Genomic DNA, 25,251 nt, shown 5'->3' on the forward strand with positions numbered 1-25,251 from the left:
TGCTTTGTCGACAGGAAGTATGGAAGTTGTTGTCTTTGAGTTTTCAAGGCGAACAACAACAGACTTCAGTTTTTACACAGAGATGGAAACAATAATGTACCAAATTAGACTTGTTTTTTAAAATGCCTGTCCCTTTGAACTGAAGGCTTCCAGTTTTATCATCTGAAACTGGCAAAAAAGAAAGAGAGAGAAAAAATAGTGATTAGCCACAGTCTTCTCCAGCTATACAGTGCAGATACTATATGGTAATCTGTGACCAATTATTGTAGGACTACATTAGCAGGTAATGACTAACATACTGACTGATGTTCTGGAAGGTTATGTCACATGTTAGACAAGATGATTCCAAAGCCTGGCCTGATATTACAGTAAAGCTGATAGTGATACCTTTATTAAATAATCAAAACATAAAAAAGCAATGTATTCATCTTCATGAAAAATTACAGAACATTTGTGATACACGACTGTTCATTTATTGGCTCATTATGTATCCTGTTGGTGTATGGGTTGCGCACAGTTTCAGATTAATAGAAGAAAGGCCTAAATACAATCCCATAATCTTAATCCATCAATCTAGTTATTCCTCCTTAACACAAGTGTTATGTACAACTCAAACAATATTTAATGTTGTCAGGACTGATGAAATACAGGTCAAAGTAGGGTAGCAGACACAGACCAACTAAAACATCTCATCTCAGAGAAAAGCACCATTCAAAGCATTTTGTGTTAAAAAACCCAAACACTATGACATTTTGAGATAACACAAGTTTACATATTTTGGAACTGACAATCCATATGTTGAAATTGATGAGAAAATCAAATGTCAAATTTTTCATTTATTTATTTTATACGGTAGCAAGCAAAGAGTCACACATAAATGGTTAGATCATAAACTAAATCAACTAAAAAGTTCAAATATGAACATTAAATAATAAAGAAATATTTTTGGTTTCAAGTAATTACAACTTCAAATAAATCCAAATTTAAATTCCAATATTGCCAAGGGTTACGTTAAACAATTTTACATCTCGTCTTTAGAGGAAATAATAATAAAAAAACATTTTAGTACAGAAACATCTTGACATTAGCCAGGAATTCATTTTAATAACTGAAAACTTTCATAAACTATTTGAAATTAACATGTACTAAAATTTTCATAATGATAAATCTGTTTCACTTAATATTAAGCGAAGTAGGCAACCTTAAAGAGGCTAGATTATAAACCACTAAAACTGCTAACTAACAAAAAGTGTTAGTTTTAATCAGTAATTATTAGTTTAATAGATTAAAATCATTTCATTATTAAACATTCATTTGTAATTCCATCTTTAACTGAAATATTAGCATTAATAAACTTAACATTAATAGAGTTAATAAACTGTTTTTAAGTCATTATTTAAATCATTATTTTAGATAGCTGCTAAGAGAAGGATTTACTTTCAATTGTTTTAGATGGTCTTTAGTTTTATAGAAAGAATAAAAGAGTAGATAAAGTGGGAAAAGTGAGGATTTGAGAGTGGAATAAAAGAGTGAGAGAACAAAAGAGGGTAAAAAAGAGTGTCAGGATAAAACTAGCACAACTGTAGAATGACAGAGGGAGAAATGGAGAGACAACGGAAGAAAAAGTTTGTTTTAAAATGCCCATATTTCTTACCGTGTGTTCATGTGGACAGCTTACACACATCCTGAGGTATTGACTGACAGATTGATTCCTGCCAGTGTGTGTATATGAGTGTGTGTCAATGTGAGAGCATGTGTTTGGTGTGAGTGTGTGCGTATGTGTGTGTGAGCCACTTTGGAGCTGATTGCCACTAACAGAGCCCCAGCCCCAGCCCTCCCCCATCTGACCCCCGCACCAAATCCCCATCCATCCCGTCTCTCTCTCTCTCTCTGTCTCTCCTGTCATTTTCCCACCAATCAACTAAAAATGGCAAACTGTCAAATGAGCAGCACACTTCTTTCATTTGAAAATAATAATGTTTTAAAATAATATCTTACAATTCTAATTATAAGACTAACAATAGAAAAAGTTTTTTTTTTTTTTGTTCAGTCAAATAGGCAAGGACCATTTAAAATGTTGACTTCCAAAACTTAAAATTTATATATATATATATATATAAAAAAAAAAAAAACATATAGGAAATTTAAACATGAATTTACTGGTGTTTTTTTGTAACCATATAACCTGTCACACCTGCATGTATATATATGTATGTCTAACATGACCAGTTTTTATTGCATTATTCATAGAGCAAACAGACAGACTGATGAGCTCATTTGGTTCACAGCAATCAGAGAGTCATTACATGCTGCCACCTAGTGAACTGACTGAAACATCAACTCTGACAAACTGATAAAAGATCAGTAAAATAGTAGTTTTAGTCATTTTGAAGTAATAATACACTGTCTTGTGCATGACAAGGCTTTTGTTTTTGTGGCTTGGTGTGTTAAGCACAGTGTAATTGCAGAGGGTTAGTGGTGGGCAAAAATTGCCAAACTAGCACCTTTAGTGATCCTGGGGGGATGGAGTTGTTAATCTAAAGTTCTAATAATGTCTCGTAGAGGAACCAATGTGGTAATAATGTCTGAGTAAATCTGATTTAGACACTGGGAGTAATACAGTGAGATATGTAATCTCTCTGACACACACACACACACACACACACACACATTAGACACATGCTTACAGTTACATGTGTGAATTTCTCAGTGGATCTTGAAATTAGCATGTTCTTGTAAACTAGTTTTAAAATGGGCATTACAATAAAATGCCATATCCAACGGTTTATAAAATTAGAGTGAATGGGATTGCTAAAACTCTTTTATTATGTTCAGTGGAAACATCTTTAGGTCTGATATCCGATTTTTAAAATACTATTTTTCAAGTGACTGATATATTTTTGAATATACCTTTGGAAAGGAACCAGAAATCTCCACTACCAGCACTCTAGTAAAATTTAGATAAATAAATACATACATACATAAATAAATAAAACGGAATTGGGATTACTTAATATCCAGTAACCAAAACCTGCAAATGCCCTGATTTTACTTCAAACATAACCTCAAATGAGGTCATGTAAAATGAGAAAGATTAAGGTAATTAGCCAGAGACAACTCTTTCATTCTCGCACTCACAGGCGTCAAATCGTGCGGATTAATCGGGAATGGTGTGCTATGACTTTTATAAGCGATCGGGGGTACGGTATTTGCCCCAGGGGCAAAAAAGCGGCCCAAAAATCGCATTGACTTGACATTGCGACAAACTTTGACGAATCATAGCTCAGAGCGAGGATTTCGCAGAAACTTGTGATTTGCCACATTTGAAGAGGCTGGCAGGCTCTGTAAGAACATACCTCACAATGGGGTAAAACTTTTACCCCTGGGGCAGAAGAGGCCCCCAAAGTTGCCCCATTGACTTACTATGGAGCAGGACGGCCCATGAAATGCATGCGTTTAACCTACTATGGTAAATTGCATAGGGATTTTGTATTGAACATAGCTCTGGATCACAGTGTCATAGAGACAAGGATCATTGTGAAGCTATCAAGCCACGCCCTAGCAACCATTTAGAGCACCGTAGCAACAAGTTCCATAGACATCCATTGAAAGAGATCAAAGGGATATCTCCGGACTGAATTGTCATAGAAACATGAGGGTGGTCTCATTTGACTCGGGGCAGCAAACAGCCAATCATGAATCACCTCAACACTTCGTAGCCCCTCCCTAGCAACTGTTGTCGAGGACCTTAGCAACCAAAATCCAAAGAAGGATATCTTCCATTCTGAATGTCACAGAGGCATGGGAGTTGGTTTATATCATTCATAGTGACAAGAAGCCTTTGCAGTTTCATCATTGGCAGCTCCAAGCAACTCCATAGCAACCAAACAGAGGACCTTAGCAACCAAAATCCAAAGAGGTATATCTTCCATTCTGAAAGTCACAGAGGCATGGGAGTTTGTTTATATCATTCATAGTGACAAGAAGCCTTTGCAGTTTCATCATGCAACTCCATAACAACCAAACAGAGTACCCTAGCAACCAAAATCCAAAGAGGGATATCTTCCATTCTGAACGTCACAGAGGCACGGGAGTTGGTTTATATCATTCATAGTGACAAGAAGCCTTTGCAGTTTCATCATGCAACTCCATAGCAACCAAACAGAGTACCCTAGCAACCAAAATCCAAAGAGGGATATCTTCCATTCTGAATGTCACAGAGGCACGGGAGTTGGTTTATATCATTCATAGTGACAAGAAGCCTTTGCAGTTTCATCATGCAACTCCATAGCAACCAAACAGAGTACCCTAGCAACCAAAATCCAAAGAGGGATATCTTCCATTCTGAATGTCACAGAGGCATGGGAGTTGGTTTATATCATTCATAGTGACAAGAAGCCTTTGCAGTTTCATCATGCAACTCCATAGCAACCAAACAGAGTACCTTAGCAACCAAAATCCAAATAGGGATATCTTCCATTCTGAATGTCACAGAGGCACGGGAGTTGGTTTATATCATTCATAGTGACAAGAAGCCTTTGCAGTTTCATCATGCAACTCCATAGCAACCAAACAGAGTACCCTAGCAACCAAAATCCAAAGAGGGATATCTTCCATTCTGAATGTCACAGAGGCATGGGAGTTGGTTTTTTATCATTCATAGTGACAAGAAGCCTTCGCAGATTCATCATGCAACTCCATAGCAACCATCCTGGGTACCCTAGCAACCGCATAGCAACACCCTAGCAACCACCCCAAGTACCCTAGCAACCACATAGCAACACCTTAGCAACCACCCTGGGTACCTTAGCAACCGCCCTAGCAACCATCCTAGCTCCCCTAGCAACCATCCTGATTACCCTAGCAACCGCATAGCAACACCCTAGCAACCACCCCAAATACCCTAGCAACCACATAGCAACACCCTAGCAACCACCCTGGGTACCCTAGCAACGGCCCTAGCAACCATCCTGGGTACCCTAGCAACCGCATAGCAACACCCTAGCAACCACCCCAAGTACCCTAGCAATCACATAGCATCAACTTAGCAACCACCCTGGGTACCCTAGCAACCGCCCTAGCAACCATCCTGGGTACCCTAGCAACCGCAGAGCAACACCCTAGCAACCACACTGGGTACCCTAGCAACGGCCCTAGCAACCATCCCTAGTGCCCTAGCAACTGCCCAGCAGTGCCAAGGAAACCACTCAAGCCAACCTAGCAACCGAGTGGCGAGTTTTGCCACGCCAAGCACCCACTCACATTTTCTTCAGGAAATTTACATTCTAGTTGTCATTCTCACTCTACATTCTAGCTTTGGCCAGTCAGAATGGAATGTATACTGTATATATATATACATATACTGTATGTATATATATGTACATATATATATATATATATATATATATATATATATAAATAAAAGAATGATGCATTTTCATGCAAATTCCAAAGTGAGCGAGCAGACCCTCCAGCACCCCACCGCTGTGTCCCCATCTGATCCTGCAGATACCTGTCCTAATCCACTCTAACACTGTTACAAGCTATAGATTAACTATTTCATCCAGCACTTCCCAGTCACTGCAGCGTCCCCAGAAAATATCGAATAAGGATTAATCCTAGATAGAATTACATGCACATGCTTCCCAGACCAAGCCTCATTGTTCTTCACACTAAGAAACAGTGATTCTTTTAAGAACTGTTCGGTAACACTTTAGAATACTGTTCCATCATTAATGAATAACTACACAAGAACACATGAGTAACGCAATATTAGCACTCTAGTAACTACTAGAATCTAACAAGAAACTCTGATTAATGAATTAGTAAGTAATAGTGCTTAGTTGAATATAGTAGTTCACTATTAACTAATCAGTAACTACTCCCCAAGAACTACAAAGAACTACTGTATACAGGTTTATAATAACATGAATAATGCATAATTAATTCTAAAGTGAAGGTCATGGTAACCCACTAGTAATGACTCAAGTTGTTACACCTCTGCCCGGGAGCACGAAGACACGGAGACCAGGAGACGAGGAATTCACAAACACGAGAATCTTTAATCCAACTAGGAGCATGGGAGGCACAGGAAACACATCACGGACAGGGATGACAATTCAACGACCGACAAACATTCATAGAAGGACTGGGGCTTTTAAACATAGGATGATCAGGGAACTAAGGAGACACACCTGGGATCAAATTAACATGGGGAAACTGGGTCACACGGGGAGCAAAACACACACAAAACAGTCCACAATCCTGACATATCGCCCCCCTCCCGGAAGGTGCGTCCTCGCACCGTAGAAACATCCAAAGGGGAGGGGCGGGTGGGAACTAGGGAGGCGGTTCAGGAGGAGGACGGATACCCTGGAGGGGGCCGGCAGACAGAGGCCAAGGCGGTGACGAAGGAGGGAGGAGCCAGGGAAGAGACAGGAGGGACCCGGAGCAGGAGGCGCTCAGCTGGACCCAGGCCACAGCCGTGAAAATGGCCCAAGGTGGAGCCGACGGAGGGAGGAGCCATGGAGGAGGGATGGCCGCCGACTCCAGGGGGCCGAGCAACGGCGGCGGAGCAGGTGGTGGAGGAGCCCGAGGCGGAGACGGAGAGCCAACGAGCCAGGGTGATGCCGAGGATCCGGGGGGACAGGGTGGAGCCGAGGGCTCTGGTGACCGAGGTGGAGGCGGAGACCCGGAGATCCGCGGCGGAGCCGGAGCGACTGAGGACCAAGGTGGAGCTGGAGGGAGGAAGGAGCCCAACGGAGCCGGTGGGACGGAGCGACGAGGCGCAGCCAGAGGAGAGGAGTCCAGAGGCGATGGCGGGTCGACGCCCGACCAAGGCGGAGCCGGAGGGACGAGGGAGCCCGGTGGAGCTGGTGGATCGAGGAGTGACGGTGGAGGCGAGGGAGCTAGGAGCCGAGGTGGAGCCACTGGGTCTACGGACCGAGGCAGAGTCCGGGCCTCGGAGGCTGGAGGCGGAGGTAAGGGATACTCCAGCCCCGGCAACGCTGGAGGATGGCAGACCCACGGGGCTCGCACCGTACCGATAGAGGGCTGAGGGCGAGCGGGGGGGCTGCCAGACGACAGCGGTGGAGGAGGCAGGAGTGGGTGGGAGGGTGGGGATCTTCGAGGAGCAGGCACTGGAGGGCACGTGCGTGGAGCCGGCACTGGAGGGCACGTGCGTGGAGCCGGCACTGGAGGGCACGTGCGTGGAGCCGGCACTGGAGGGCGCTCTGGAAGCGCGGACACTTGGGGGCGCTCGGGAAGAGCTGAGCTGGACGGGACCAGTGGAGACGCAGGAGAGCTGGGCGGGACCAGCGGGGACGCAGGAGAGCTGGGCGGGACCAGCGGGAACTCAGGAGAGCTGGGCGGGACCAGCGGGAACTCAGGAGAGCTGGGCGGGACCAGCGGGAACTCAGGAGAGCTGGGCGGGACCAGCGGGAACTCAGGAGGGCTGGGCGGAACCAGCGGGAACTCAGGAGGGCTGGGCGGAACCAGCGGGAACTCAGGAGGGCTGGACGGAACCAGCGGGACTTCAGGACGGCTGGGCGGAACCAGCGGGACTTCAGGACGGCTGGGCGGAACCAGCGGGACCCCAGGAGGGCTGGACGGAACCAGCGGGAACCCAGGAGGGCTGGACGGAACCAGCGGGAACCCAGGAGGGCTGGACGGAACCAGCGGAGACGAAGGTGGGCTGGACGGTACCCTCTTGCGAGGTGCAGGGATAGGAGGGCACAGACGAGGAGCAGGCACTGGATGGCACTGGCGAGGAGCTGGCACTGGATGGCACTGGCGAGGAGCAGGCACTGGAGGGACTGACATGCCCTCAAACTCAATCAAAATCCCTACCGGCACCTGTCTTTCCTTCCTCGGTGGTTCGGGGTGAACCGTTATAGGCGGCGGGATCCTCTTCAGCGCGGACGGCGCAACGTTCATCGCCCCTTGCGGCGGAATCCTCCTCGCCGCGGGCGGAACATTCATCGCCGTCTCAGGCGGGACGAATTTCTTTTGGGCGGTGGGTAAGGGCGAGCGGCGAATGGCGACCCGTTCTCCCCAAAACGGGTGGCCTGGGTAAGCCGCGACAGGCAGCCCAACAGCCCACGCAGAACGGGCAGGGGCGAGCCGCGAACGGCGGCGTGAACCCCCGCAAACGACGGGCACAAGCTCAAGCATCCTGAGCGGTGAACTCGTCTTCGGTATGGGGTCGGTCGTTCTGTTACACCTCTGCCCGGGAGCACGAAGACACGGAGACCAGGAGACGAGGAATTCACAAACACGAGAATCTTTAATCCAACTAGGAGCATGGGAGGCACAGGAAACACATCACGGACAGGGATGACAATTCAACGACCGACAAACATTCATAGAAGGACTGGGGCTTTTAAACATAGGATGATCAGGGAACTAAGGAGACACACCTGGGATCAAATTAACATGGGGAAACTGGGTCACACGGGGAGCAAAACACACACAAAACAGTCCACAATCCTGACACAAGTATTACCAAATTCTACAGAAGGAATTTCTAATTCTCTAGTAATGACTGAAATCATTGTAAGCTTTTGAGGGTTTTGTAAAGTATTGGATAGTAATTATTCAGGTGTTACTACATCCTTCTAATGGAATTACTAATTTTTTGGATCAGTATTCTAAAGTGAAGATCATCATAACTCCCTAGTAATTACTGAAATCATTGTAAATGTTTGTGGTTTTTGTAAGGTCCTGGCTAGTAATTTATTTTGCTAGATTTGGTAACACTTAAATCATTACTCACAATGACATCAGCCAAAATTAGTTATGATGATCTTCTCTTTAGAATACTTATCCAAGTAATCAATAGTTCCTTTAGAAGGATCTGGTAATACTTGAGTCACTACTAGTGGGTTACATGATCTTCACTTTTTATAATAAATGATAAATTATGCATAATTCACATTAATTATGAACATGTATACAGTTCTTAGTAGTTCTCCAGGATATATGAAAAAAATAGTAGTTATTGATTAGCTAATAAAAGCTACTTTGTAAGTCTTTTTGGATAAAAGCATCTGCTAAATGACTAAATGTAAATGTAATAGTCAATTACCAGTTTAAACTGAGCACTATTACTTACTAAATCGTTAATCAGAGTTTCTTGTTAGTTATAAGTAGTTATAGAATGTTAATAGTGCATTAGACACGATGGAACAGTTTTCTAAAGGGTTACCAACTGATCACTGAAAGGTTCTTTGGGGAACAAGAAATGGTTCTTCAATGGCATCACTATGAAAAACCCTTTTGTAACCTCAATTTTTTTAAAGAGTGTAGGACGCTTGTTTGGAAGTTTATTCTATTCCATTGTTTCTATTTTCACTTTTCAATTTAGCTCATGTTTAGCTTCCTGTTGTGAAAGCTTCCTGCAGGTTCTTTCTGCTGCTGAATGGATATTCTTTGGAATCATAATTTGGGAATCAAATTCATAGTTAGATTTTCATAATTTTATAATTCAGAATAAATGAATTCACAATCCTATTTTATGCATTATGAAATTTGAATGTGTAGTCGTGATTTTTTTTAAATAATAATAATAATAATAATTTATTACATTTATATAGCGCTTTTCTGCTTTTCTAAGCACTCAAAGCGCTCTACATTGTGAGGGGTGGTTTTTAAAGAAAACATCTTACATCTTAAAGTGAAGGTAATCATTTATCTGCTATTACAACTGAAATTCCAGAAATGTTGGGACGTTTTTTAAATTTGAATAAAATGAAAACTAAAAGATTTTCATATCACATGAGCCAATATTTTATTCACAATAGAACATAGTGTCACGGTTTGGTTTCGGTTTAGCTCCTGTTTGTCCTTATTTGATCGGTTTCCTGTCATTAGTTAATCATCCTTTATTCCATTCACCTGTCTTGTATTAATTATCTTGTTTCTGTCACGGAACGCCTCGGGAACGGCGTGAAAAGACGAGGTCAGGGTCCAAATGCAGGTAAGGTGCTTTTTTAATGAAACAAAAAGGCCAACACGGCACAAAAAACAAAACAACTACCTTTACCAAACCTACACATGAAATCCCAAATAACAATTAATGCAACCAGGCCGAGTGGTGAGAGAAGGGAGACTATATAGTCTGTGGCAATGGGGAACAAGTGCGGGTGTAATAACTGTAATAATGTGACAGGTGTGAGTAATGAGGCAGCTGAGTGGAGTTAGGGGAATGAAGTCCGGGAGGAAGGGAGATGGTGACCTCTGGTGGAGAAAGGCAGAACTGCAGGGCCCGGACTCATGACAGTTTCCTCATTAGTTTGTGTTCTTTATAAGCCTTGAGTTCTGTAATCTTCTTTGTCGTGTCTTAAAGTTATGTTTATGCTGTTTACTCTGTTTTACTCTTGAATACGTTTGCACCATTAAAGAACCTAATTATTCTGAATCCCTCGTCTTCCTGCCTTCCTGGATCAGCATCTTGTAACACATAGAGAGCATAACAAATGTTTAAACTGAGAAATTTTACAATGAGCTCATTTCAAATTTGATGCCTGCTACGGGTCTCAAAAATGTTGGCATGGGGGAACAAAGGGCTGAAAAAGCAAGATTCAGCTGGGAGAACATCATAACTGACATCAGGTCTGTAACATGATTCATGATAAAAGGGATGTCTTATAGAGGCAGAGTCTCTCAGAAGTAAAGATGGACAGAGTCTCTCTAATCTGTGAAAGTGCGCAAAAAGATTGTGGAATACTTTAAAAACAACATTCCTCAATGTCAAATTGCAAAGGCTTTGCAAATCTCATCATCTACAGTGCATAACATAATAAAAAGATTCAGAGAAACTGGAGAAATCTCTGTGCATAAGGGACAAGGCCAAAGACCTTTGTTGGATGCCTGTGGTCTTCGGGCCCTCAGACAACACTGCATCACTCATCAGCATGATTCTGTCATTGACATTACTAAATGGGCCCAGGAATACTTCCAGAAACCACTGTCGGTAAACACAATCCGCCGTGCCATCTGCAGATGACAACTAAAGCTCTATCATGCAAAAAGGAAGCCATATGTGAACATAGTCTAGAAACGCCGTCATACTGTTTCAAAGTGGAAACATGCTCTATGGTCAGACGAGTCCAAATTTGACATTCTTGTTGGAAATCACAGACGCAGTGTCCTCCAGTAAAGAGGCGACCACGGGCCAAAGACGACCACATACTCTTCAGCAGCTGGAAACCTATATCAGACAAGAATGGGACCAAATTCCAACACCAAAACTCCAGAAACTCATAACCTCGATGCCCAGATGTCTTCAAACTGTTTTGAAAAGAAGAGGAGATGCTACACCATGGTAAACATGCCCCCGTCCCAACTATTTTGAGACCTGTAGCAGGCATCAAATTAGAAATGAGCTCATTTTGTGCATAAAATTGTAAAATTTCTCAGTTTAAACATTTGTTATGTTATCTATGTTCTATTGTGCATAATAGTTTGGCTCATGTGATTTGAAATTCTTTTAGTTTTCATTTTATTCAAATTTAAAAAACGTCCCAACATTTCCGGAATTCGGGTTGTATATCCAAACTGAATTACAATAATCGCTAGAACTTTTAAATTCTACAAGATTTCTGCAAGGTGAGCATCGAATGCTTATAAAAGTCATAGCTACCATCTCCTCAATAATCTACACAATCGACCGAAGTATGACGCAAAGTATGAACAAGTACGTGACTTGATATGCACCACTAATAACTCTAATTGAGCAGGTTTCATCAGTACTCGGGGGCATGTTTACCATGTTTACCATCAGGGACGGGGGCATGTTTACCATGGTGTAGCATCTCCTCTTCTTTTCAAAACAGTTTGAAGACGTCTGGGCATCGAGGTTATGAGTTTGGGGTGGTGATGGCGCAGTGGATAAGACACATGCCTTTGGTGTGAGAGACCTGGGTTCGAATCCACTGTGAGACACCAATGTGTCCCTGAGCAAGACACTTAACCCACTAGTTGCTCCAGAGGCGTGCGACCTCTGACATATATAGCAATTGTAAGTCGCTTTGGATAAAAGCGTCAGCTAAATTAATAAATGTAAATGTAAATGTACTCCTCTCATTTGTCACTTAGCAGAGAAACTGATAGTCCTGCCTTAAACTAATTACATTAGTTAAGTCCGAAGTTGACATGTCAGATGCTAAAACAGACCATTGCTTTTAATGCACCAAAGAGTTACACTTTTTAGTGATTCATTCAACTCTTACTGATTCATTTTGGTGAAGATTATATAAGGTTTTCTGCGAAAATAGAGTTTTTCAGCAATTTTCTAGCATTGCAATGTGCAAGAGCATTGTGTGTGTGTGTGTGTGTGTGTGTTTTATATGTGAACATGTGCATGAATGTGAATATAGATATGCATCTGTGTTTGTGCATGGGACATGCAGCCATGTCTGTGTGTGATTAACAGACTACTCACTGGATTAAGAGGCTGATTCTGACACAGTAATCTGGTGTCAGATTAGCAGATTTGACTGATCTGGTAAACTGTCTGTAATGTAGACACACCTCCCAGCTGTGTAAAGACATACAGCTTTAAGACAAGAAATGCACAAAATCCACAGCACAAATGAACAAAAATGTTTTTAATTAATCCATAATTTCACAGTATTTGATACATTAAACTTTTAAAATACAACATTCATTCGATATTTACATTGCATTATCAGACAATTTCATGTTTCTGTCTATCACTTTTCTTTGTCATTTTTAGAAGAAATGAATACAATGTTTGATATTCATGAGAGTGAATTCATCTCATCTTTTAAATTATAATTACAGTATTGGCTTATTGCTAATTATGTAATACAAAGCTGCAACCACATAATTAGTATTTGTGGAGAGGGGGGCGGGGTAGAGCGGAGTCTGCAGTGGGAGAGCAGGTGCGGAGACGAGCGGTGATAAGGAGGCCAAGTGGATGATGATTAACACCTGTCTTTAATTCCAGTGATTGGTGGGGGAGACGGATATATATCAGCCTGCACATCTGGGAGGTGTGCTTGACGCGGAGAAGGCTGGTTGAGAGACGGTGAAGGGCAGGGAGCCTCACCTAGAGATTGTTTGGAGTTTTTTCTGTTGAAAGCCTAATAAAAGGCCTTATTTCACGCACCAAACCTGACTTCCTTGTCCTGCTTCCAGACGAACCGGGTTACATTGGTGCCGAAACCCGGGACTAGGAAGTCGTCACGCCGCTATGCAGCAGCCAGCTGGATCAACGCCACTTGCGGAGCTGGTGAAATCCCTTGCCGGGCTCCACCACTCGCAGCACGAAGCGCTGATGGACCTCCGGCGGGAACAGGAAGAGCGGTTCCGCCTGTTGGTCCAAGCGCAGGAGGAAGACCGGCGAGCCTTCCGGAGCTTGCTGGGCCAGGAGGCCCGGCCGGGCGCAGCCCCCCCTATGGCTCATGTCCCGCTGGTAAAGATGGGACCACAGGATGACCCAGAGGCGTTTGTGGACCTATTTGAGAAAACAGCGGAGGCATGTGGGTGGGAGCGCGCTCAGTGGCCGGTGCGCTTGATCCCGCTGCTGTCCGGCGAGGCACAGGTGGCGGCCCAACAGCTGCCTGTGGAGAACCTCCTCGCCTATGCCGACCTGAAGCGGGCTATTCTTCAGCGGGTCGGGCGCACCCCGGAACAGCATCGGCAGCGTTTCCGCTCGGTGGATCTGGGGGACAGCGGCCGGCCTTTCGTATTGGCCCAACAGCTCCGAGATGCTTGCCGCAAGTGGCTGATGGCCACGACCCGTGACGTCGAGGCCGTGGTGGATCTGGTGGTGCTGGAGCAGTTCGTGGCGCGGCTGCCCACTGGAACGGCTGAGTGGGTCCAGTGTCACCGCCCGACGTCGCTGGATCAGGCCATCCAGCTGGCTGAGGACCATATGGTGGCGTGCCCGGGGGCTGGCGAGCCCCCCTCTAACCTCTCTCTCTCTCTCCCCAAACCTTCCCTCCCTCTCCTCCGACCTGTTCCTGCTCCTAGGTCACGGAGCAATCTTCACCCTCGAGCCCCACAGCGTGGGACGATGGTCCTGGGAAGCAGACCGGGAGCCCGAGGAGGCGTGGCAGAGTCCAGTGCCATTGCTCCACCCCCTCCCTCTCCCCGCCAATCGCTTGGTTCTCCTTCTGCCGCTGGGGTGGGGGGAAAGTCTGGGCCGGCTTGCTGGAGATGCGGGGATCCGGGGCATTTCCAGGATCGCTGTCCCGTAATGGAGGTGGGCATGATGATCCGGGTCCCCGACTCCCCGGTGGCTGCCCCTGATCAAGCCGGGCAGTACCAGATACCTGTGAGTATTAAGGGGGGTACATATCGGGCTTTGGTGGATTCGGGCTGTAACCAAACCTCTATTCATCAAAGCCTGATGCAGCAAGGGGCATTGGATATGAGCCGCCAGGTTAAGGTAAGGTGTGTGCACGGGGATGTGGTCGGCTACCCGCTGGTGCCTGTAGGGATCCAATTCCGAGGGAAAAAGCATAGTGTTAAGGTGGCGGTTAATCCCCACCTTCGGCATCCGCTGATTTTGGGTACGGATTGGCCAGCATTTTCACAATTACTGGGGATTTTATGTGCGGATGCTGCTTGGGGGCCAGGACTAGGGACAGGGGAAGCGATGGCTCAGGCGGGAGATGCTGTTCCGGGACCTTTACCGTCTGACCCGGAGGAAACGAGTGGGAGGGCGGAGGTTTTTCCGCCTGACCGAGATGACTTTCCTCTGGAGCAGTCCCGGGATGAGACGCTTAAAAGTGCGTATGACCAGGTCCGCACCATTGACGGACAGCTTCTCCAGCCTGACCGGCCGCTCTCTTTCCCCTATTTTTCCATTATTAAAGATAGGTTGTATCGGGTAACCCAAGATACCCAGACCAAGGAAGATACAACACAGTTGTTAGTACCACAAAGCCGCCGGGAAATGCTTTTCCAGGCGGCTCACTGTAGTCCCATGGCAGGCCATTTGGGGGAAGCAAAAACACGGGAACGTCTCATGGCCCGATTCTTTTGGCCAGGCATTCATGAGCAGGTCCGCCGGTGGTGTGCGGCTTGCCGTGAATGCCAGCTGGTTAATCCACCGGCTATTTCAAAAGCGCCATTGCGTCCTTTGCCTTTAGTGGGGGTCCCCTTCGAAAGAGTTGGGATGGACCTCATCGGGCCATTAGAACGTTCAGCACGCGGCCATCGTTTTGCATTAGTTCTGGTGGATTATGCAACACGATACCCGGAAGCAGTGCCGTTGCGCACCATCTCAGCGAAAAGCGTGGCGGACGCACTGTTTCGCATTATCTCCCGGCTGGGAATCCCTAAGGAGATTCTCACCGATCAGGGCACGGCATTTATGTCACGTACAATAAGCGAATTATACGAATTGCTGGGTATTAAATCGATCCGCACAAGCGTCTATCACCCACAAACGGATGGCTTGGTGGAACGATTTAATCGCACATTGAAATCCATGGTTCGTAAGTTCGTAAAAGAAGATGCCAAAAATTGGGATAAATGGCTCGACCCCCTGTTGTTCGCAGTACGCGAGGTCCCACAAGCCTCCACGGGGTTTTCCCCATTCGAGCTTCTCTATGGTCGTCAGCCCCGTGGGGTGCTTGATGTGATTAGGGAAGCTTGGGAGGAGGGGCCATCAAACAGCCGAAGTGAAATTCAGTATGTCATGGACCTCCGGGCAAAACTCCACACTTTGGGGCGGCTCTCCATGGAGAATTTGCTCCAGGCTCAAGACAAACAAAGTCGGCTGTACAACAGGGGTACGCGAGAGCGTCAATTTGCACCGGGGGATAAGGTACTTGTGTTACTTCCAACGTCCAGTTCCAAATTACTCGCGAAGTGGCAAGGACCGTTTGTGGTTACACGGCGGGTAGGGGATCTCGATTATGAGGTTAAGCGGTCGGACAGGGGTGATGCACATCAGATTTATCATCTCAACCTGTTGAAACGCTGGCAGGAGGAGACTTCAGTTGAGCTAGCCGTGGCCGTTTCGGCAGAGGAGGATTTCGGTCCAGAAGCAGCACTCAAAGCCGATCCGCTTGCTCTGGTCCCTGGGGGAGATCATCTCTCGCCACGGCAGCTCACTGATGTAGCCAAGTTGCAAACAGATTTTGCGGATGTGTTTTCACCCCTGCCTGGTCGCACAAACCTCATACAGCACCATATCGAAACGATCCCGGGGAAGGTCGCCCGTAGCCGCCCCTATCGCTTACCTGAACACAAAAAAGAGGTGGTTCAGGAAGAATTAAAGGCCATGCTGGACTTGGGCGTAATAGAAGAATCACATAGCGACTGGGCGAGCCCGATTGTTTTAGTTCCTAAGACGGACGGCTCTGTCCGTTTCTGTGTCGATTATAGAAGGGTGAATGCTGTGTCAAAATTTGACGCGTATCCAATGCCCCGAGTTGACGAGCTGCTTGATCGGTTAGGTTCGGCTCGCTTTTACTCGACACTGGATTTAACGAAAGGGTATTGGCAGATCCCCTTATCGCCCTTATCCAAAGAAAAGACAGCCTTCATTACGCCGTTTGGATTACACCAATTTGTTACCCTTCCGTTCGGGCTATTCGGGGCTCCCGCTACCTTTCAGCGTCTCATGGATAGAATCCTTCGACCCCATTCGGCGTACGCCGCTGCCTACTTAGACGATATCATTATCTATAGTAAGGATTGGCAGCGGCACCTCGAGCATGTGCGCGCAGTCCTGAGAGCGCTGAGGGTTGCGGGACTCACGGCGAACCCACGGAAGTGTGCAATTGGGCGAGTGGAGGTCCGGTATCTGGGCTTCCACTTGGGACAGGGGCAGGTGCGTCCCCAAATTGACAAGACTGCGGCGATTGCGGCCTGCCCATGTCCCAAGACCAAAAAGGAGGTGAGACAGTTCCTGGGGCTGGCGGGATATTATAGGAGGTTCATACCCAATTATTCGGAGCTCACCAGCCCGCTGACTGATCTTACTAAAAAGGAAGCGCCAGATCCGGTCCAGTGGACGGAGCCGTGCCAACAGGCTCTAACCAAGGTAAAGGCTGCCCTGTGCGGCGGGCCGCTCCTACACTCTCCTAACTTTGATCTCCCTTTCTTATTGCAGACTGACGCATCGGACAGGGGGCTGGGGGCGGTCCTGTCCCAGGGGGTCGGAGGAGAGGAGCGACCGGTGCTGTATCTTAGTCGGAAGCTCTCAAATAGAGAGACTAGATACAGCACCATTGAGAAGGAATGTTTAGCCATTCGTTGGGCCGTCCTCACCCTCCGTTATTACCTCCTGGGACGGGAGTTCACCCTCTGTTCGGACCATGCGCCCCTCCAGTGGCTCCACCGCATGAAGGATACCAACGCACGGATCACCCGTTGGTATCTAGCTTTACAGCCTTTTAAATTCCAGGTGGTCCACAGACCGGGGGTGCAGATGGCGGTAGCCGACTTCCTCTCCAGGAATGGGGGGGGGGGGGGCTGCAGGCCGGACGACTCCCCGGCCTGAGTTGGGCGGTGGGGGTATGTGGAGAGGGGGGCGGGGTAGAGCGGAGTCTGCAGTGGGAGAGCAGGTGCGGAGACGAGCGGTGATAAGGAGGCCAAGTGGATGATGATTAACACCTGTCTTTAATTCCAGTGATTGGTGGGGGAGACGGATATATATCAGCCTGCACATCTGGGAGGTGTGCTTGACGCGGAGAAGGCTGGTTGAGAGACGGTGAAGGGCAGGGAGCCTCACCTAGAGATTGTTTGGAGTTTTTTCTGTTGAAAGCCTAATAAAAGGCCTTATTTCACGCACCAAACCTGACTTCCTTGTCCTGCTTCCAGACGAACCGGGTTACAGTATTAAACATAATGAATTAAAACTTTCTGAATATAATTTGAATCTAAATATTTGTGGTCCCTCAATGTGCTGTTTATAGTCCTGATTATACCTGAAGTGGGGAAAAAAGAACTGATCAACTAGATGACCAATTGCAACTAACACCCAGAAATGCAGACTAGTTTATGGAAATAAGGAAAGATTACTCGATTCTTGTTCTGGTAGGTTTTGTTGTGTTTTGTCTAGGGGGGCTGTTGGCTTGAGTTAATTACTCTTGTCTGGTAACAGTGTCTGTAATTCTGAAACCTTCAAAACAACCACACAAACATGGGCATTAGCTGTAATCTGGATAAACCAATGCAGAAAAACTGCAATAACTGGTAGACAGTAAGTGGTAAAAAGAGGGTTAAATGAAGGTAAGTAGAGGGGAAGAAGTAAGGGATCAGAGGATTAGCATGGTCGATACATATTATCGTACCCTCCAGTCTGAAAGATGACACTAAATCTGTTAAACTCATCCACCCATGATTCCCACCTCTCATCCAACCCCACTCTATCAGTCCTCTATATATACATGGTTTACATATATATAAATAATGTCATTTAAAAATGTTAGATTGGTATGAAAAAAATGCAATGCAATTTATTTCTGTTTCAAAGCTGAATTTTCAGCATCATTACTCCAGTCTTCAGTGTCACATGATCCCCCAGAAATCATTCTAATATACTGATTTGCTGCTCAAGAAACATTTACATTTATTCATTTAGCAGATGCTTTTATCCAAAGCAACTTACAATTGAGGAATACAATAAGCAATTCACCATAAAGAGGCAAATAAATGAAATTCAAATGCAGAAAGTGCTTGCAATGCAAAGTTTCAGGCATTGTTCAGATTAGTACAAACTAGACAGGAAGAGACTAGTCAAAAGGTGATGAAAGAGATGAGTTTTCAGGTGTTGCTTGAAAATTGTTAGGGAATCAGCATTCCGGATAGGGGTGGGAAATTCATTCCACCAGCCAGGAACAGTGAAAGAAAATGTTCTGGAAAGCGAGTGATCTCAGACGTCTGGAGGGGATGTAGATTCGTAATAGTGAGTGGAAGTAGGCAGGTGCTGAGCCTGTGGCTGTTATATCTGCAAGCATCAATGTCTTGAAGTTCAACTTGATGCGAGCTGCAACCGGGGGCCAGTGCAGCGAGACAAAGAGAGGTGTGACATGGGCCCTTTTGGGTTCGTTGAAAACCACTGCCACTGCATTCTGAATCATTTGTAAAGGTTTGTTTGTGCATGATGGAAGTCTAGCCAGAAGAGTATTGTAGTAGTCCAGCCTAGAAATGACAAGGGCCTGGACAAGAAGTTGTGCAGCATGCTCCGTTAAAAAGGGCCTGATCTTTCTGATGTTGTGCAACGCAAACCTGCAAGATTAAGCAGTTTTTGCAATGTGGTTTTTGAAAGTCAGCTGGTCATCGAAGATTAAGACCGAACTTGATGGATAATTGTTGAAACATTTTAAATTTATATATTTATAATATTTTTTTTCAGCAGGGATGCATTAATGCATTAAAAGTGACAGTAAATTGCATTTATAATGTTACTAAAAGATTTCAGCAAAATGCCGTTCTTGCTGTCTCATACTGAGTTTGAACATGTTATGTCATAAGCAATGGAATTAGAAGTGAGGGCAGGACATGTAGCCCTCTGTTTCACCAGCAGGGGGCACTAAATTGTTGGTCAAACTCAAGAGGTCAAGTTTAGTGACCCTGATGTCTCTAACTACACTAGCTGCAAATATGTATGCATATACAGGTGCATCTCAGAAAATTAGAATATGGTGAAAAAGTTCATTTTTTCTTGTAACTTATTTCAAAAAGTGAAACTTTCATATATTTTAGATTCATTACATGTAAAGTAAAACACTTCAAACGTTTTTTTTTGTTTTAATTTTGATGATTAGAGCTTACAGCTCATGTAAGTCAAAAATCAGTATCTCAAAATATTAGAATATTTCCTAAGATCAATCAAAAAAAGGATTTGCAAAACAGAAAAGTTCAAGTTTAAAGTATGTTAATTTATGAACTCAATATTTGTCAGGGCTCCTCTAGCACAAATTCCAGCATCAGTGAGGAACGGCATGGAAGCGATCAGCCGGTGGCTCTGCTGAGGCACTATTGAGCCTTCAGCTCGTCTGGATTGTTGGATCGACTGTTTCTCATCTTTCTCTTGAAAATATCCCATAGATTCCACATAGGGTTCAGGTCAGGCATGTTGGCCAATCAAGCACAGTAATATCATGGTCAGCAAAGCACTTGGAAGTGGTTTTGGCACTGTGGGCAGGTGGTAAAGTCCTGCTGGAAAAGCAAATTAGCATTTCTATAAAGCTTGTCAGCAGACGGAAGCATAAAGTGATCCAAAATCTCCTGGTAGACGGCTGCATTGACTTTGGACTTGATAAAACACAATGGACCAACACCAACAGACATCACGGCATCCCAAATCATCACTGACTGTGGAAACTTCACACTGGACTTAAAGCTGCTTGGATTCTGTGCCTCTCCAGTCTTCCTCCAGGCCTTGATTTCCAAATGAAATGCAAAATTTACTTTCATCTGAAAAGAGGACTTTGGAGCACTGAGCAACAGTCCAGTTCTTTTTCTCCACAGCCCAGGTAAGACGCTTCTGATGTTGTCTCTGGTTGAGAAGTGGCTTGGTAGCCCTTTTCCTGAAGACGTCTGAGCGTGGAGACTCTTGATGCACTGACTCCAGCTTCAGCCACTCCTTGTGAAGCTCTCCCAAGTGTTTGAATCGGCTTTGCTTGACAGTATTCACAAGCTTGCGGTCATCTCTGTTGCTTGTGCATATTTTCCTACCCAAATTCTTCCTTCCAGTCAACTTTGCATTTAATATGCTTTGATACAGCACTCTGTAAACAGCCACTCCTTTCAGTAATGGCCCTCTGTGACTTACCCTCTTTGTGGAGGGTGTCAATGATTGTCTTCTGGACCATTGCCAAGTCAGCAGTCTTCCCCATTATTGTGGTTTCAAAGAACAAGAGATATTCTGAATTTATACTGTAGGGATGGTCATTAATTGAAACTCAAATGTAAATATTCTAATATTTTGAGATACCGATTTTTGACTTTCATGAGCTGTAACCATCAAACCATCAAACCATCTCTAACCATCAAAATTAAAACAAAAAAAACTTTTGAAGTGTTTTACTTTACATGTAATGAATCTAAAATAGTTTCACTTTTTTAAATAAGTTACAAGAAAAAATTAACTTTTTCACCATATTCTAAATTTCTGAGATGCACCTGTATACACTCTCAGAAAAAAAGGCACAAATGCAGTGACTGGGGCGGTACCCTTTACAAAGTCAGACCTTTGAACCTTTTTTACCCCTGAATGGAGCATATTTAATACCATACTTTAAAGGCACATATTAGTACCTATAGCCTACTACAAATTTGTACCTTTTGAAAGTGACAGCTTTTTTTCTTGAGCACAACTTTAAATTGTACTCAAGTATCAAAAAAGTTGAAGTACTTTTCTTTTAACAGATATACATAAGTTTTGTTAAAGGGAGAAAAACGAAACAAAATGCACAGGTCAAACACATACGTCTAGTGCAACAACATTTAAAATGCTGCACAGTGGAACACACACACACACACACACACACACACACGCACAAACACAGGGAAAGGGATTAAAAGGAAACTTCCACCCTCATGCCATCCTATATATATATATATATATATGACTTTCATTTATCAGATGAACACAAACTAAGAGTTTTAGAAAAAAAAATCTCTCTTTGTATAATGCAAGTGTATGGGACGTCCAAAAATGAATATGACAGTAACTCATACAACCCCTGTTAGTGAATCAGTGTCTTCTTAAGTGAAATGATAAATGCAAAAAATACAAATAATAATGTTTTAAACTTGACCGTCGTGTTCACTTTGTGTGGTTTCTGAAGTGGTCCTGTCCCCTTGCATTATACAGACTAAAAAATATTTTCTTGTGCTCATCTGAAGAAAGTAAGTCATAAACATCTGGGATGACACGAGGGAGAGAAATTTCATTTTTGAATAGCAAGATGTGATGCAGAGGCTAGAAACCTATTACAGATAGAATACAACAATGTGTTGTGTTAATGAGGAGAGTCATAGAATTAAAACATACAACATTAACATTTGGAAAGGCCACTTTTTAGTGTTCAACATCACTGTCTAAAACAGGGATGGGGAACGTTTGATCCTGGAGGGCCGGTGTCCCTGCAGAGTTTAGCTCCAACCTTAATCAAACACACCAGAACAAGCTAATCAAGGTCTTCAGGATAAAGGTAGGTATTTTTTTTTTTAGGGTTGGAGCAAAACTCTGCAGGACAGTGGTCCTCCAAGATCAATGTTCCCTACCCTAAAAGGATAATTAAACTTTTAATTGTTTATTTGGGGCATTTAGAGTTTTTTCTCAGCATATATTGATAAATAATTATTTGTGACTAATTAGATTAATTAACAAGCAAATCATGTAATTATAAAGATTTCAAAAATGTCTTTGTTTTGTTTCAAGATGGACACCAGTAATGTTTTTTTCCGAGGCGTGTTAATAAAAGTTACTTAAATGTCCTAATTGAACTATGGCCTAATCCTACTTTAGTCTAAGCCCTGTCTGTGAAACCGGGCCAATAACTTCAAATCATAATTTCTCATCGAACCAATATTCACTAATCAGCATGGAGCAGGTGTGCATGTTTTCAATGTGTTTTTTCAGATTTTTTTGGAAATAGTATGTTGGGTCAACGTAATAGATTTAAGTTGAAATAACATCCTCTTGTTTTGTGTTACACAATCTAGGTTACAACGACAAAATTCGAATTTTATGTAGTATCAGATAGAAATACCTCCTTAAAGCAACAACTGCACAGGTTCACTTTTTACAGTGCACAACACTTTCACCCAGTTCTCCTCTGAATCATTGGCAAACTTCAGACGGGCCTGTACATCTGCTTTCTTGAGCAGGGGTACCTTGCAGGCGCTGCAGGATTTCAATCCTTCAAGGCATAGTGTGTTACCAATTGTTTTCTTGGTGACTATGGTCCCAGCTGCCTTGAGATCATTGACAAGATCCTCCCGTGTAGTTCTGGGCTGATTCCTCACCGTTCTCATGATCCTTGAAACTCCACAAGATATTTTGTGTTTCTTCCATTTGCGAATAATCACACCAACTGTTGTCACATTCTCTCCAAGCTGGTCAAATTTTTTAATTAAAACAATAAATAAACTATTATCTCCTGGCCAGAGGAGAACTGGCCCCCCAACTGATCCTGGTTTCTCCCAAGGTTTTATTTTTATCCATTCTGTCACAGAGGGAGTTTTGGTTCCTTGCCGCTGTCGCCTCTGGCTTGCTCAGTTGGGGACACTTAATTTCTAGTGATTATCGTCAATTTGATTTCGCAGATACTATTTAAACTAAACTGATCTAGACAATGACATCTCTGAATTCAATAATGAAATGCCTTAACTGAAAATTGAGTGTTTAATCTTATTTTTATACATTACTGATACTCTATCCTCCAATTTGATAATGTTAAGTGCTTTGACACAATCTGTATTGTTAAAAGCGCTATACAGTTGTGGTCAGAATTATTGGAACCCTTGGTAAATATGATCAAAGAAGGCTGTGAAAATTAACCTGCTTTGTTAATCCTTTTGATCTTTTATTTAAAAAAATCACAAAAAGCTAACCTTTCATTGGATAATAAGAATTTAAAATGGGGGGAAATATCATTATGAAATAAATGTTTTTCTCAAACACACGTTGGACACAATTATTGGCACCTTTTTATTCAATACTTTTTGAAACCTCCATTTGCCAGTTAAACAGCTCTAAATCTTCTCCTATAATGCCTGATGAGGTTAGAGAACACCTGACAAGAGATCAGAGACCATTCCTTCATCCAGAATCACTCCAGATCCTTTAGATTCACAGCTCCATGACAGTGCTTCTTCTCTTCAGTTCACCTCACTCATTTTCTACAGGGTTCAGGTCAGAGGACTGGAATGGCCAGCAGAAGCTTGGTTTTGTGCTCAGTGACCCATTTTTGTGTTGTTTTTGAGGTTTGTGTTTGGATTATTGTACGGTTGGAAGATCCAAACATGGCCCATTATAAGATTTCTAATAGAATCAGTCACTTATTGATTTTTTATCTGTTGGTATTTGATAGAATCCATGATGCCATGTGTCTGAACAAGATGTCCAGGACCTCCAGCAGAAATATAGGTCCACAACATCAGAAATACAGCAGTATATTTCATTGTACACATGATCAGTATCCCTGTGTTCACCAAACCCATCTTGAGTGTTTGCTGCTAAAAAGCTAATTTTTTAGTTTCATCTGACCATAGAAGCCAGTCCCATTTGAAGTGCCAGTCCTATCTGATAACTGAATATTCTGGAGTTTGTTTTTGGATGAGCTAGGATAATTTTTCTTGAAATCCTCCCAAACAACATGTGGTGATGTAGGGGCTGTTTGACAATTTTTTTTTAAGGTTTTCTGACCCCGAGACTCAACTATTTTCTGCAATTCTCCAGCTGTGATCCTTGAAGAGTCTTTAGCCACTCAAACTCTCCTTCTCACCGTGCATTAGGACGATATAGACACACGTCCTCTTCCAGGCAGTTTCATTACATTTTCTGTTGATTGGAAATTCTTAATTATTGCCCTGATGGTGGAAATGGGGATTTTCACTGCTCTAGCTCTTTTCTTAAAGCCACTTCACTAATTTGTGAAGCTCAATTATCTTTTGCTGCACATCAGAAATATATTCTTTGTTTTTTCTCATTGTGATGGATGATTAAGGGAATTTGGGCTTTGTTTTCCCTCCTATTTATATTTCTGTGAAACAGGAAGCCATGGCTGGATAATTTCATGTTCATAATCACCCTAGAGTGCTCAAAATTGTGAATATGAATGGGAGTATACTTTTAAGAATTTCTAGGGGTGCCAATAATTGTGTCCAACGTGTGTTTGAGAAAAACATTTATTTCATAATGATATTTCCCCCCATTTTAAATTCTTATTATCCAATGAAAGGTTAGCTTTTTGTGAATTTTTTAAATAAAAGATCAAAAGGATTAACAAAGCAGGTTAATTTTCACAGTCTTCTTTGATCATATTTACCAAGGGTTCCAATAATTCTGACCACAACTGTATGACTTGACTTGATTCAATATTCAAATAGCTTTATTGGCATGGTGAAAGAAATCTTTACATTGCCAAAGCTTTAATAACACTCTACAATAAAAATAAATAAATAATAATAGAAAAAAATATAGAAGTGCCTCTAGGCATATAGTGAGTGTGTTGGTAGTTCTGTCCCGCTGGAGGCTCTTTCGTCGTGACAGGACCTCACATACCAAATAGCATTCCAATTTACTTTGTA

At 43.6% G+C, this 25,251-nt stretch overlaps 1 protein-coding gene across 1 annotated transcript; it reads left to right on the forward strand.

Moving 5' to 3' along the window:
- Positions 1 to 12,967: 12,967 nt before the first annotated feature.
- LOC306879988 (uncharacterized protein) lies at positions 12,968 to 17,777 on the forward strand. The gene is made up of 2 exons (XM_079433235.1): positions 12,968 to 14,302; positions 17,615 to 17,777. The coding sequence occupies exons 1-2, from the start codon at positions 13,217 to 13,219 to the stop codon at positions 17,615 to 17,617; spliced, it is 1,089 nt and encodes a 362-aa protein (XP_079289361.1). The 5' UTR covers positions 12,968 to 13,216; the 3' UTR covers positions 17,618 to 17,777.
- The last annotated feature ends 7,474 nt before the right edge of the window (positions 17,778 to 25,251 follow it).

This window comes from Barbus barbus, assembly GCF_936440315.1.
Source record: "Barbus barbus genome assembly, chromosome: 14".
Taxonomy (NCBI): domain Eukaryota; kingdom Metazoa; phylum Chordata; class Actinopteri; order Cypriniformes; family Cyprinidae; genus Barbus; species Barbus barbus.